Here is a 14,228-nt window from a genome sequence, read left to right on the forward strand (position 1 = left end):
TATCGTGTGAACATTCACATGACCTTGACCTTTGACCCCTGGACCTTGCTGCCCTTATTGCTTGATTGTCCCTGGATACTGTATCGCATCCACAAAGATAAATTACTCGTAAGTCGACTCCAGATAACGTTAACCTTTGACCCATTGACCTAGGTGGCCAAGTCAGTTCATCATCTCCGCATACTGCTTCACTAACAAAGGTTTGGTTGAAATCAGTCAATGGGTTCAGGAGATATCGCGCCCACAAGAATGTTGTGGACCCACGGACCCACACACGCATGCACAGACTGACAGACCAATCAGTTAATGTCTCCTCCACCATAGGTAGGCGGAGGTATAATAAGTGGTATAGATAAATAAGGAAAATTTCAGTGTACAGAATGTTTGTGATAGTAAGGACTGATATTTATTTAGTGAAGTAAAACTGTTGAAAAAAATATACAAGAGCTGTGGAAGAGAATGAAAACTACAGTACTTAAAAAAAGTGTTATGAACAAAACTGTGCTGTGCTTTTATATCATATGGTTCAGATAACAAGCGTTCGAAGGAAAAATGAACGTGATATTTTGGGACAAGTATTGTACTGTACACTGGTTTTGTATCATTCATTTTAGAATCAAGTCCTGGAGTACAAGTGAAAACAATCATCTGGGGCAAATACTGTACAGTTGTTTTGTACTGCAATGTATAAACGCTGAAATAAGTATGAGCCCGAGTGAAAATAAAAGTGGCCTTGCAATATATGTAAAAACAGATGTGACAAAAAACAGTTTAGAATTTACTGCCATTTCTGTAATGAAGTAAGTACTTGGTCAGATAAGTGTCTACAGGTATGAAAATGGAGCCTGAGTGAAAATGAAAGTGACCTTTAGTGGCACATGAATAGAAGACATGCTTAAGTGAAGGAAAAAGTAGTCTTTCGCAGCAAGTACTGTGTATCAAAATATGCATTAGTATTCCTCCTCCCACACATCATATGGCACAGTGTCACTCTGGAACACGTGCAAGAACTGGGCCAATAAATCCAGCAAACCACTTGTACAAGGTGTGAGGAAATTCATTTATGGGGCAGTGGCAGGGACAGGTGAAGATGATGGGGAAGATCTAGGAAGGGAAAGTGCAAGCGAATGTGAGCGGAGCAGCCCCATCTGACCCAGGCTGGTGTGTAGCCAGCTTGCCTTAGTCACCATCTTGCCTCCTAGTACGGACGCAGCTCGCCACGACCCCCAAGCTACCTCCATTCATCGTCTCTACGACCACAACTCCTCACTCTAGAGACCTGGAGACACTTGCAATGAAGAGAAGATAATTGGGTATTCTGATCTTTAAGGGAAAGTTCCAAGTGCTGTAGTTACTGAGCTATGATGGGTTGAAAACAAGCAACAATTGGGAAAACGCCTGCATACAGGAAGGGCTCAGTGCCTTCCTCTCCTCCCTTCACTGGATGCTAAAGTTTTCATTTACCTTATACTTACATACCTAATTCATAATTATATGTGCAAAACTAGAAATGTAGCATCAGGAACAAAAGTTTTCTTATTTCAGTTTTTCATTTTCCTTTGCTGGTGAAATTTCCTATACTGAGACAGGATTGATAAGTTTCTTTATTGTAAAATAATCAGATAAGTAAAGTGACCTGACCAATCAAAACATGAATATTCTATCACTAGACTTTCTGAACATCTCTTTATCTGCATAGCTTCCTCTCCATCCAACTGTTGATCTATCCATGTAGAAAGAAAATTAAAATTGCTTTCCAGATGAGATTTGCAGAAGATTACCTTTACATTATATTTTCTGTCTAGTTAGAATCTGTGATGTAGCCGTTCTGTTACATTAACTCTTACAGTACCAGGGCTCTCACTGGACATAAGAAAAATCATAGGATGGTAACAATGAAAAAAAAGAAAAGAAAAAAAAGAGCAAGCTAGAGCACTGAATATATCAAATGAAATAGATTCTAACAGCATCAAGAGGGTTTCCCTCCAAAATGAATAATATTGTCTGGCAGTGGAGAGAAGAAAACAGAAAAGGACATCGTCATGCAGTAGGAGTAAAGAGCTGAAATAATTGAAGTTGGACATGAGGATACATGATCTTGTATGTCTGCAGTGAGTGTATTAAAATGAATTGATATACAATTTACTAACGTTAGGTGTTGTAGTGGAATGAAGTACCAGTTGGGGTGAAGGTAAGCATCATTCCAATCTTTATGAGACTTCTAAAAATACTTTAATCATTGGCTGTCACCAAAGGCACACACCAGTCTGTTTCTTTTTATATGTTATGGACTATTGTAACTAAAACTCAGGGCTCTAGACTCAAAACGGGTAGTTCGTTATAGGTTTTGTCACTCGACTAATGGCACAGAACTTATACACTTTACCATTAATATAATAATTAAACTACAGTGTTTGTATACAGTAAGTGTTGTTATTAATTAAAAGCAAGGCGTGTAATATCTGTCTGCCCCAGCCTGCCCAGTTACAAGTGCCAACACTGAAGTGGAGTTCGAGATGGAGGCCCTGGTTGTGGGTGGTTCAGTCCTCCTGCCTCCCGCACCCCGCCCACCCAAGAAGAAATGACACTTAGTTTAATCTGGAGGCTGCGGTCATGATCGTGTCCTGGCTTTTAACACAGCAGCGCTTGATGTCACATAAGGTGAGACTTGCCTGATGTATCCTAGGTTTCCATGCTGAGACAAAGTGGCATACAACTTGTGTTCAATAAGAGCGAATGATGCAACTGTGGTCAATAATACCACAGCATATCAGCATTTCCATACTATCTATCTTTCTCTTGCCAGACACCTCAATCCAGTAAGAAGTGGCCACAAACAAATCGCCTTCATGTTGCCTAGTCCCCTGCCATTTCACTGCCCTCCCCCCAGCTCACACCCCTTTCTCTTATATACATCTCCACTCCATTCCTCCATCTCATCCTTGGCCTCCCCCTTCCTCCACCTCCCCATCCACCTTACTCATATACACACTCCTCATTAGTCTCTTGCTCTCTATCCTCTCCACATGGCCAAACCATCTCAGTGTATTTCTCCTAACGCTTTCTATCACATCCACATCCAAACCACAACGCTCCATCACTTCCTCATTTGTCAGTCTGTCTCTCCATGTAACTCCACATGCTCCTCTTAAAGAATTCGTTTCCACTGCTCTCACTTTTGACTTGTGTTCCTCCAACAAGGTCTAAGCTTCACTTCCATACGTTAGAGTTGGTATCAAATATTGTCATGCAGCGACCTTTTTACTTCCATGCCCAGTTCCCTATTCCCTATCATTGCTTTCAAAGCACCAGCAACATTTCTTACTTGTGGCACCCTTTCAAGTACATCATCCTCCAAATTTCCATCCATATTCACACACTACACAAGTACTTAAATGCATTCACATTTTCCGATTATCCACCATCACTGTACATTCTGTGACTTCACTTCTTTTGAAGACCATAACTTTACTCTTCCCTACACTCACCTTTAGATTCCGTTTGTTACACACTCTTCCAGATTCATTCACTAAGCCTTGCAGTTCCTCTTCATCTTCATTTAACAATACAGTATCATCTGCGAACAACAGAACAGGAAATTTCCGACCACTGCCCTCTCTCATTACGGGCACTCGAACATCCAGTGCCCTACCTTGTACCTCTTTTATAATTCCATCCATATACAGATTGAACAGCCATGGAGACATCCCTGTTTCAAGTCAACATTCAGACAGAAAAATTCACTCAGTTCACAATCCACATGCACTGTAGCCTTAGCACCCTCATGCATGTTGCATACTCTTCACGGAATTCAACAACTTCCCAATTACTTCACATATTCGTAAAATTTTCCACATTCCATGTCTATCCACTCTGTCAAATGTTCTCTCTCCAAATCCATGAAGGCCACATACTGCTTCTTTCCCATCTCTGGAAACTTTTCCACTGAAGACTTATGGATGAATGTCTGATCTACACAACCTCTTCCCTTCCTAAAACCTCCCTGTTCTTCTCCAACTAATTCCTCTGTTATTTTCCTAACTCTGTCAATAAGTATCCTTCCATATACTTTTCCCATTACACTAAGAAGAGAAATGCCCCTGTGATTACCACACACTTCTTTTCCCCCCCTTTTCTTTTGTACAGGGGAATAATTACACCTGATCCTTCGGGACTCTACCTTCCTCCCAGTCCAATCTGCACATCTTCCATATCCATTCTGTTACTGTCTCTCCCCCATGCTTCAGCATTTCACCACACATTCATTCAATTCCTGGGGCTTTCCCCATTTTGACTTTTTTCACTGCCTCTGCTACTTCCATCCTACTGATCTCTTCCTCCCTTTTCATCTCCCTCCTTTTCCCTGCCATTCCCCATCCATTTACACTCGCATCACTTTCATTCTTTTATGTTTAACTGTTCTTTAAAGTGTTCTCTCCATCTGCTATTTCCATACTAATGAAACAAAATAATTATGCGTCATTAGTACAAAACCCGCGACTCCGACACACTGTGAATTAACCTGTTGGGAGGGACTGGTAACGTGAGGTTGTGAGATGGTGAAGTCTGTGGATGATTTATTGCTTGTAAACAGGAATGTTGGCCCAGTCACCCACGTACTTTGTGTCAGTAGCAATTAACTGACATTGATCTCTTCAGGCTCTGATATAGTAATGTTATGGAGAATTCATAATGGGTGATTTAAACCTGTTTGCTGTTACAAATTGTTTTAGTAGCATTTTTTGTGACACAGATGAGAGACAACGAAAAAGAACAGCTGGTCTCAACTAGACATGTGTTGTCAGGCTGTATGTTTTTTGATGGTTGTGGTACATGTGCATAGTGTGGCTAATGTTGTTTTAAGAAAAATTCTAGGTGATAATGAAGAGAAATTGTGGAAAGGATATCTGATCGTGTAAGTGATAGCATGTCATTGTATTCAACAATCTTTTGGGCATGATGATGATGATGATCAGGCACTGTCTAAAAGTGATCCTTTGTAGAACCTGATCTCTTCTCCCGTTGGAGATGATTCCTGGGGCATCACTTAACACATTGAATCTATGTTCCCCTTGGGTCCGTTTTCATCAAAAATATATTTCCCGTGGACCATTTATTACCACAGACCGATTCAGTCATGGGCCAAAGCTTCATGGACCTGTTTTCTCACTACCTACCCTCACCTACCCTAATCCCACCTCGAATATATATATATATATATATATATATATATATATATATATATATATATATATATATATATATATATAATATATATATATATAATATATATATATATATATATATATATAAATATATATATATATATATATATATAAATATATATATATATATATATATATATATATATATATATATATATATATATATATATATATATATATATATATATATATATATATATATATATATAGGCGGTTGGTGGGACCACCCATCATCCACTCACTCAATCTACAGAACCTTATGGTCTCTACACTGACTGACAAGCCGAATGATTTCCTATAACCCAGGAAACCATTCACTATGTTGGGTGCTAACCATATAACCAAATTATGGCGCCTGGTAGTTTAGTGAGTAATTAAGGCGTTCGAAACGGATTGAGCCTGTACAGCTTTACATCCAAGAGATGGTTGGGATTTATTGCTCAAGTATTGCCACTCATGGACAAGTGAAGCTGGTCACTTTCATCTTAAATGTCAGAACCAACTTGCCTGCCCCGGGCTCCTGTGCTCCTCATGGACCAGTACAGGATTAGATTATATATATATATATATATATATATATATATATATATATATATATATATATTAGGGAGTAGACTTATCACTAGTCGAACAGGGCTGTACTCCTATGGTGGATGGAAAGCTGATGTCAGGGGGAGCTAGAGCTCCCGTTTCATCATCCCTCAGGGCTAGTTTCTGACCATCCCCTTTTGCTGAACTTTTTCAGTGTTTCAGTAACTCAGAAAGCAGGCCAGCATGTTCTCCAATACAAGTTCATCTATCTGTCAGAACCAAACTACATGCCCATTACACACTGCACTTCCTATTGAAAATACTGTTTAAGAAGGTGTCTCAGTACGAAACCCCGGAGTCTCTGTGGGAGTGTGAGTAACCATAAAAGCCCCCACTATCCGCCTCTCTCAGTGACGACCAAACGAGATGCCTGGAACTACTGCCTGCTTACTTCAGCAACATTCGTGGCATTTCCTCTAACCTTCTGATCACCACCTCTCTTCCCCACAGTGACTCAACTGTCTGAGACGACTGATAGCACACCCTTCTCTGTATCCTCCTGCTGTCACTGAACGCATTTCAAAGCCTAAAGTAGCTGTGGATGTATACGCAACAACATATCTTGCTCTCGTGTTCCTGAACATGAATCTTTTATATTCTCTACTCTCTGGTTTTGGGTATCCAATCATTCTCTGACTAAATATATCTATGCTGTTTACTTGTTGCCCACTTCTACTGACTATGAAAAATTCTTCGACTATCGTATTTCTAAGGCGGAACATATTCTATCATTTTATCCTTTCTCTGAAATCTCCATTCAAGTGATTTCAAAGTTCATCACCACCTTTTGTTCTCCTCTCCTTTCACTGACCCACCTGGTGAACAAGCCAACATCCTTTCTATCCTTAATGACCTAGAGCAGCTTGTACATCATCCTACCTGAATCCCAACCCGACTTGAAGAGAATATCAACATAATTAACCTCTTCCATACAACTAACCCTTCTGCTTATGCTGTTAATCTGTTTTCTAATTTGGGCTCCCCTGATCACAACCTTATCATCTTAACCTATTATCGCTTCAGTAAGGCAGGTGGACTCTCCCAAGAAGCAGCAGCTATGTCCCTTTGGAGATGCTGACTGGGAGGCCTTCAGGCAGTAATTCATTGATTTTCCCTGGAAATATGATTGCTTCTATGGCCGACAGCCATCCGAACTTGCCTCACACATTACCGACGTTATTCACTTGGGCATGGAGGTATGCATTCTTTTCCCCTATCCCTTGATTAATGCAAAGCAATCTTGGTTTAACCATTCTTGTTCTAATGCTGTCAATAAAAAGGAGAGGTCCTAAAAATGACAGTGGAGCCAACCAACCCCTCAATCTCATTTCTTTAATGTTTCTACCAAGAACTGTAATAAGTCTGTTCTTTGCCCCGCTAACAATAATTTCATTCGTATTAAATGCTCTGAACTCTCCAACTCAAATTTCTCTTGCTCCCTCTGGTACCTTACCAAAAACCTTTCTAACAACTTTACCTCGTCATCCTCCCGCCCTCTTTTCAACCCTGTTGGCTCTGTAGTACTTTCTTCTACTAATGAAGCAGAACTCTTCACTCAGACTTTCTCTTCCAATTCCACCTTAGACGATTTCGATGCAGTTCCTCCATCACCTTCCCCCTCTGACTTCCCCACGGATGACATTAAACTTTCTTCATTTGATGTATATTCTGTCGTCACTGGCCTCAATATTGACTAGGCATATAGGCCTGATGGGGCCCCTTTTGTTGTCCTCAAGAACTGTGCTCCTGTTCTTAGACCCTGTCCAGGCAAACTCTTTCTCCTCTGTCTGTCAACTTGTGCCTTTCTTTCTTACTTGAAGTTTGCTCTCATTCAGTGTGTCCTAAAGAAGGGTGACCATTCCCAGACCTCTAACTACTGCCCAATTGCTTTAACATCCTGTATTTCAAAAGTTTTTAAAACGATTCTTAAAAATAAAAATATCTTTCCTTTCACAACCTTCTCTCCAATCGTCAGTATGGGTTCTGCCAGGGATGCTCCACTGGCTTTCTTCTCACCTATCTTTCACATTCCTGGTCATTCTCCTTTTGGGACTTTGGCAAAAGCATTTTCATTGCACTTGTCATCTCAAAGGCTTTCGATCACGTCTGGCAGAAATCTTTAATATCCAAACTGCCCTCTTACATTTTTTTAATCCTTTCATCTGTGCCTTCATCTTTAGCTTCCTTTCTGATCATTCCATAGTTGCTGTTGTAGACGGCCACCATTCTTCTCCTAGAGATATCAACAGTAGTGTTCCTCAGGGGTCTGTCCTATCGCCAACTCTCTTCTTTCAGTTCATTAATGACCTAAGCTGCACATCAAATGCTATCCACTCATACGCTGATGACTACACCCATCATCTATCAATTCTCATCCCACAGCGTCCATCTCAGTAATTACTTCAGCAAACAAGGAATGAGACTATAGCACACTTAATGTCTGACATGGCTCATATCTCTGCTTTGGGGTAAAAGTAATACTGTTGTTTTTAACCTTGCTCAGGTAGATGTCTGTCCGTGTTGCCTAGCAGGTAGACGTGGGTCTCTCAGAGACCCCAAAATATAAAAATTTGGGAATAATGTTTATGTTTCCTTTATTCCAATACTGAAAACAGAGTAACATATTTAAGGTTTTTGCAACAAAAACATGTAAGAAAATTAACTATTTTTTTCTTTTTATATTTTTAACAAATTTTTTAGAATAAATGCAGGAAAAACAGTAAAGAGATTTTGGCCTTCTATATTAAAAAAAAAATCTGAATGGTTGCTTCAGTGGTCCCAAAGCTTGGGATGGGATGGTGCTTCATGGTTTGAAGAGGGACTGCCAGACACTGCATTGATATCTGCAATCAGGGTGAACAAAATATCTCACACACCTCAGATAGACGTGGGTCTCACATACCCAAATTATACTCACATACCCGTACACTGCGGAAACGGAGAGCTTGAAGTAACTCCCTCACCCCTTGCATGGAAACACATGGTTAGGAAGCTACTGAGAAGAACAGGGCTCCCGAGTATTTAGAAGTTAATGAACGGGAGTGGGTCTCTCAGACCCACTTCTAACTGAGCAGGGTTAATGCTTCAAAAACTCAGTTTTAAATATTTCAACCTGCCAAAAACTTCCACAGGAGTATCCTCTAATCTATAACAAAATCCAACTCAATCCAGCACCCATACTTTATCATATGGCCTTGGATGAGAATACCTTCTGCCACTGTAAGTATGAAAGTCCTTCAAATAAGTATTGTACATGCACCCAACTGTGGTGGTGGTATGGGAGCAGAGGAGAGCGTCTTTGCTATGTGTGCCTGTGTGTGCGTGTGTTGGTTGTGGCCAATGAGAATGTAGGTGGGCTGCGAGACTCAGTTATTGATTGGCTGGCCGTAAGTGATGGTGTGTTTTACGGGAGTTTTAGCCACGCCATGCATCAGTCCCTACCGTTGTGCTCTGTTTGTAGCATGCAGAAAGGATTTCTCATTGTTTTACAGCCTATCCGTATGACCTCTTTAGGGGCCCATAGCACATTCATATTGTTTAATGATACTTATCTACATTCTAATGAATGTTGTTTGTTGGCTAAGCAATCAAGTTTTGCCAGAAAATGCGTTGAAATTTCATATATATATATATATATATATATATATATATATATATATATATATATCATAGATATGGCCAAAATATTATAAGAATCACAATATATACTCAAAAATCTTTCCTAGAAAAAAATTAATGTTCTACCATCAAAATGTAAAAACTTAGGGTAGCGAGAATATTTCTGAACTTTGGAGCCGTTTTCTGTCATTCTGTTTCATGTGGGAACATCTAACCTCGCACAACTCACTATATTACTTCTCTAGTAAAATCTGCTTTCAAAAGATTAGGTGTGCTAAGCTGACTCCATGACTTCTTTACTCCTGCACAGTTACTGACTTTATACATGGGATGTACTGCCCATGGTTTAATGTACAACTCTCATGTGTGGGGAGGCTCCACACATGCAGCTCTTCTCAACAAGGTTGAGTCAAAGTCTTTTTGTCTTATCATCTCTCTTCTTCTTACTGGAGTCCCTCAGTCTCTGTCTCTTCATTGTACTGTTGCATCTTTATCTCTTTTATATCGTTTCTTCAATTGTCACTTCTCATCTGAACTGTCTGCTTGCATCCCACCTCCATTATGGCGGATGCATAGCACCTGCTAGCAACAATCTCTCATCCCTTTTCTGTCCAAATCTCTAATGCAAGAGTTAACCATTCCTCCCAGTTCTTCGCTTATGCAATGGGTAAACTCTGGAACTGTCTTCTCTTTATTTCCCACTGCTTAAGACCTTCACTTTTTGAAATGCAGTGTGTCCAGACATCTTGAAATAACAAATCTTGAAGTTGGCTCTTTATTATTGTTTTTTTTTTTCTTGGAGGGAACAATTTAAGGGCTTCTGGCCATTGGTTCCTTCTTCCTTGCATAAAGTGTTATATATATATATATATATATATACCCTCTCAGACACAGTCACGCGATTCGCGCTCCATGTAGTTTGTTACAAAGGAGCACAGTCACGCGAATCGCGTTCCTAAGCAGAAAAAACGCCATCAAAAGAAAAGTTTTCGGCCGATTTGCGTCAAATTTTGGTGCGTTCTAGTGTGTGCATCTCTTTTCTGATGTAAGCATTTGGCAACACTGTGACTGCTCTGATGAGACAATGCGTAGCAGAAATATCTCGGTATCTCACTACCAGCTGGGCAGGAGAGTAGCGCAGCTGTCAGCATCCCTTTAAACCTGCCATTTTCTCCCCTCCCACCCGAGGCAGAAGCCATTATTGAAATATTGTGATTGTACAGTGTTTTTTGACTATAATGTGAAGTGATTGTGTCTATGGAACATAGATATATTGTCTGTAAATCATTGGGGCCCGTTATCAGCCGTTAAACCTACAGGCAGGAGTGTGGTTTGTTATAACGTGGTTTCCACTCTGATTCACCCTGCCCGTAAATGATGTGAGTATTTTACCTTCATATAGTGAAGCCAATACTTATATTTATGAAACATATAGTGCCTGGATTGGTGAAATAACTGACCTACCATAGCAGGCATTATGCACGCCATAGAGATAGGCAACAGTCACTAAGGAACCAGGCGTTCATGTATGCCATAGAGTCAGGAATAATAGGGGAGGTTGGGATGGAATCATGTGATAGTGTTTTATATTGCATATCGTTTAGTGTGAAATATGCATATAAAATGGTGCAGGGAGTGTTCACAGAGAAATATTTCATGCACTGACTGACTTAGCTAAAACATAGCGCAAGTGTCAGAGACAAGAAATATGCCACAGCCACATGTACATACATATGATGTGCAGCGAATGTTCGTGGAGAAATCTATTGTGTGCATCGCATGTGTTTTAGGCAAATGTATCACAAGGAGAGAAGAAATATGCCACAGACACACACACACACACACACACACACACACACACAGGCACACGCTCACACACTACATAACTCCTCATCTTCAAGCTACTGCCAGCATCTCAACACCTCTGGAGGAAGTGAGTTATCCGTATTTTGTTGATTTGTATATTGACCTATTTCTATATATTCAATAATTTTTACACAAATAAGTAATGTTTTTTACATACACACTTATGAGATGGACGAAAGTTCAGCTTCAGTATCAGTACCTAGCAAAAAGACTAGTGGTCATGTCGAGTTTCTGAGAGCACTATCAAAAACCTTATGATATTTTATGTGTATACTTTGAGTAAAAAAAGAAAATAACTAAACGTAATGAGCGAAAATATGTAGCCGTGGGTGAGGCAGGGAAAGAATGTTTTTTATCTCACATGCGGATGAGGAGGAGTATTCTACGTTTGTCATCCAATTACTCCAAAACTATTGGACATTGATTTCCTGTAAGAACCATGATAAAGAGCAGTAAATTATATGTATGTACATTTGCAGAATACAAGCCCTTGGGAGCATTTTTCTGTAGGAAAAGGCAGGGAAACAGACTATTTTTTTTTTTTTTCCTTGCTTGAGATAAAAGTCGAAAGCACTCTGAGGAATAATCTCACTTGGTCGGCCAATAACTTGAAAACAATTGGACATATCGATTTCCTGTAAGAACCGTGATAAAGAGCAGTAAATTCTACGTATGTACAAGACATAACAATGTAATATCTATGATAAAAATTCGTTGTTACGTAGGCGGGAATATTGTGTATGCTGTGCGCTCATCACAAAAGTGGTGCACGGACATGAGTTCCCAGTCGTTTTTGGTGACTTACTCGAAAACTATGAGGCGTAATGAAACCATCTTTGCTCATGAGAAAGCTCGTGAAATTCTGCATAATATTATGCAATAAAAACATAAGGTGTGCGAGAAAAGTTCTGAATGAGAGCTCATTGATTTTTTTTCAAAAATGGCTTTAAGTTTTTGGCTATTTTCTCGAAAACTACAAATCGTATTACAACCGGATTTGTCTCTTTTGAAAGCTGATGAAATTCTCTATCAAAACTTTAAATAACATTTTCCTGTATGATGGAAAGCATTCGAATGGTGATGTTGGGAAGTGAAATTGATGTAGCAAATTGTACATTCACGGCCGCCTAATGTTGTTTTATTCGTGTTTTCCTGTTCTTTTGTGGTGGTTATCAACTAGAACAAACATCGACGAATAAGATGATATAGGTTTCATAGCAGTATATTGATGTTTGGGTGGCGAAAATAAGGCGAGGATACATTTGCCGACCGCGGGCAGTGGGGCCGGGCGGCCTTGCAGAAAAAATCGTGCGCCGGAAAACTTACCAAAACTTATCGTGCGGGAGAGGGTATGTGTGTATATATATATATATATATATATATATATATATATATATATATATTTATAAATATGTATATAGCTATCTATCCATGTAACTTTCTCTCTCTCTCTCTCTTTAATTTCGTCAAAGGAAATAGTTTTGGTGATGAGAATATAAATGTATGATAATTAAAACTACAAATTGTACATTATTTTTCTGATTCTATGAGCAGACAAAAAAAAAAATTTCGAATATAACATTTTTCTTAGTTTTTATTTTTTCAGTTTTAAAAAATTTGATTGAGTAACTGAAATAATGTGTAATTAATCTGAACACAATTTACATGTATAATATTTAGGAGTTATAATTTTATTTCCTATTTTCAGTCAGATATCCGTAGAGTGGCTGAATCGTATTGACAGTTTGAAAGGAATAATTAACATGCATATTGATTCAATATCTAGCCTTAGAGCAGATTTATTAGGTTTATTCCTAAAAAAAATAGTGTTCGTAATTTACTCGAGAAACTTTTGCAGATAATTAACCAATGGATATATAGGCAAATGGCTTTTTAAGATCAAAACCTGTTATTTATTTTTTTTACAGTGACTTTTTTTCGAATTTTGGGATCCACGGTGGACCTTACAAATTTCAAGAATGAACTTTGGCAGGTATGGCTTGAGAGAATTGGTAACGCTGTGTTAGTGATTGTTTGCTGTGGCTGTTAATCTGTGGCTTGTGGCCATAATTTATTAGTTCATATTAATATGATGGTCTTCTATGGATTTCAGGTTAATGCTCAGAATAAAGTTTCAAACTGCAGCAACTTCTTCAATGTCTTCTTCCATTGGTATAATGCATTAAAGTTAATGAAATTTACTGACGTCTGTCTCATATTCTGGGTGTCTGTTGTTGGACAAGGTTCAGCTGAAAGTGGATTCCAGGTTCAAGTTGTCCTTCGGCAGCCAGACCTCCTTTCGAGGGATAGGGAGGGAGTTGAAGGACGTTCTTATAACCGGGTCACTTTTATAGATGCCGTCGCATGAAGACGTTCCTCTTCAGTACAAAGGTGTCCTTGAAATGTATTAACTAATTAAATCTTTTTTTTTTTCCAGAGTGTGCAACGAAACCTGAACTGTTTAACTGCCCTAAAATACGATTGCTGCAAGCGGCTGGAACGATGTCACAGTTTTCCCAAGCTCTTTCAAGAACATCTTGGTCATTCTATAAAACCCTATGTGATCCTAGACACAGACGCAAACATTGTCCTTCACAAATCGCAAGAGAAAGAATTTCAGTGGTATCAGATATAGAGTAGACGGGAAATTGCTGAATGCTGTGAAGTGTATGTGTGATGGGTAAAAAAAACAAAAAAAGAAAGATGAGTTCTTGAGGAATAACTGCCTGAAGAAAAGGATTTTCCTTATATATTCTGCGGCGCCTATAAGCCTAAATGTTTACACTTTATATCATTTACATATATGCAGTGCATCATTCAGGTGAATCTAAACAGAGGATGAAGACAAATGGTTCCTTGCAGTCCAGTAAACTAATTACTCCACAGAGTTGTGACCGTAAAGCCAATGGCTGCCTGGTGGTCCGGTGG

At 39.2% G+C, this 14,228-nt stretch overlaps 1 protein-coding gene across 1 annotated transcript in view; it reads left to right on the top strand.

Annotated features, from left to right (window-relative positions):
* LOC145412368 (uncharacterized) overlaps positions 1 to 13,808 on the top strand; it is a 417,977-nt gene extending 404,169 nt beyond the window's left edge. The window contains exons 21-22 of the mRNA XM_080282257.1: positions 2,485 to 2,661; positions 13,738 to 13,808. Of these exons, the coding sequence (XP_080138383.1) occupies positions 2,485 to 2,585 (101 nt within the window). The 3' untranslated portion in view covers positions 2,586 to 2,661; positions 13,738 to 13,808. The remainder of the gene's footprint in view (positions 1 to 2,484; positions 2,662 to 13,737) is intronic.
* Positions 13,809 to 14,228: the final 420 nt, after the last annotated feature.

The sequence above is a fragment of the Coenobita brevimanus genome, chromosome 93, assembly GCF_032717465.1.
Source record: "Coenobita brevimanus isolate Jiangsu-jjx chromosome 93, ASM3271746v2, whole genome shotgun sequence".
NCBI lineage: Eukaryota > Metazoa > Arthropoda > Malacostraca > Decapoda > Coenobitidae > Coenobita > Coenobita brevimanus.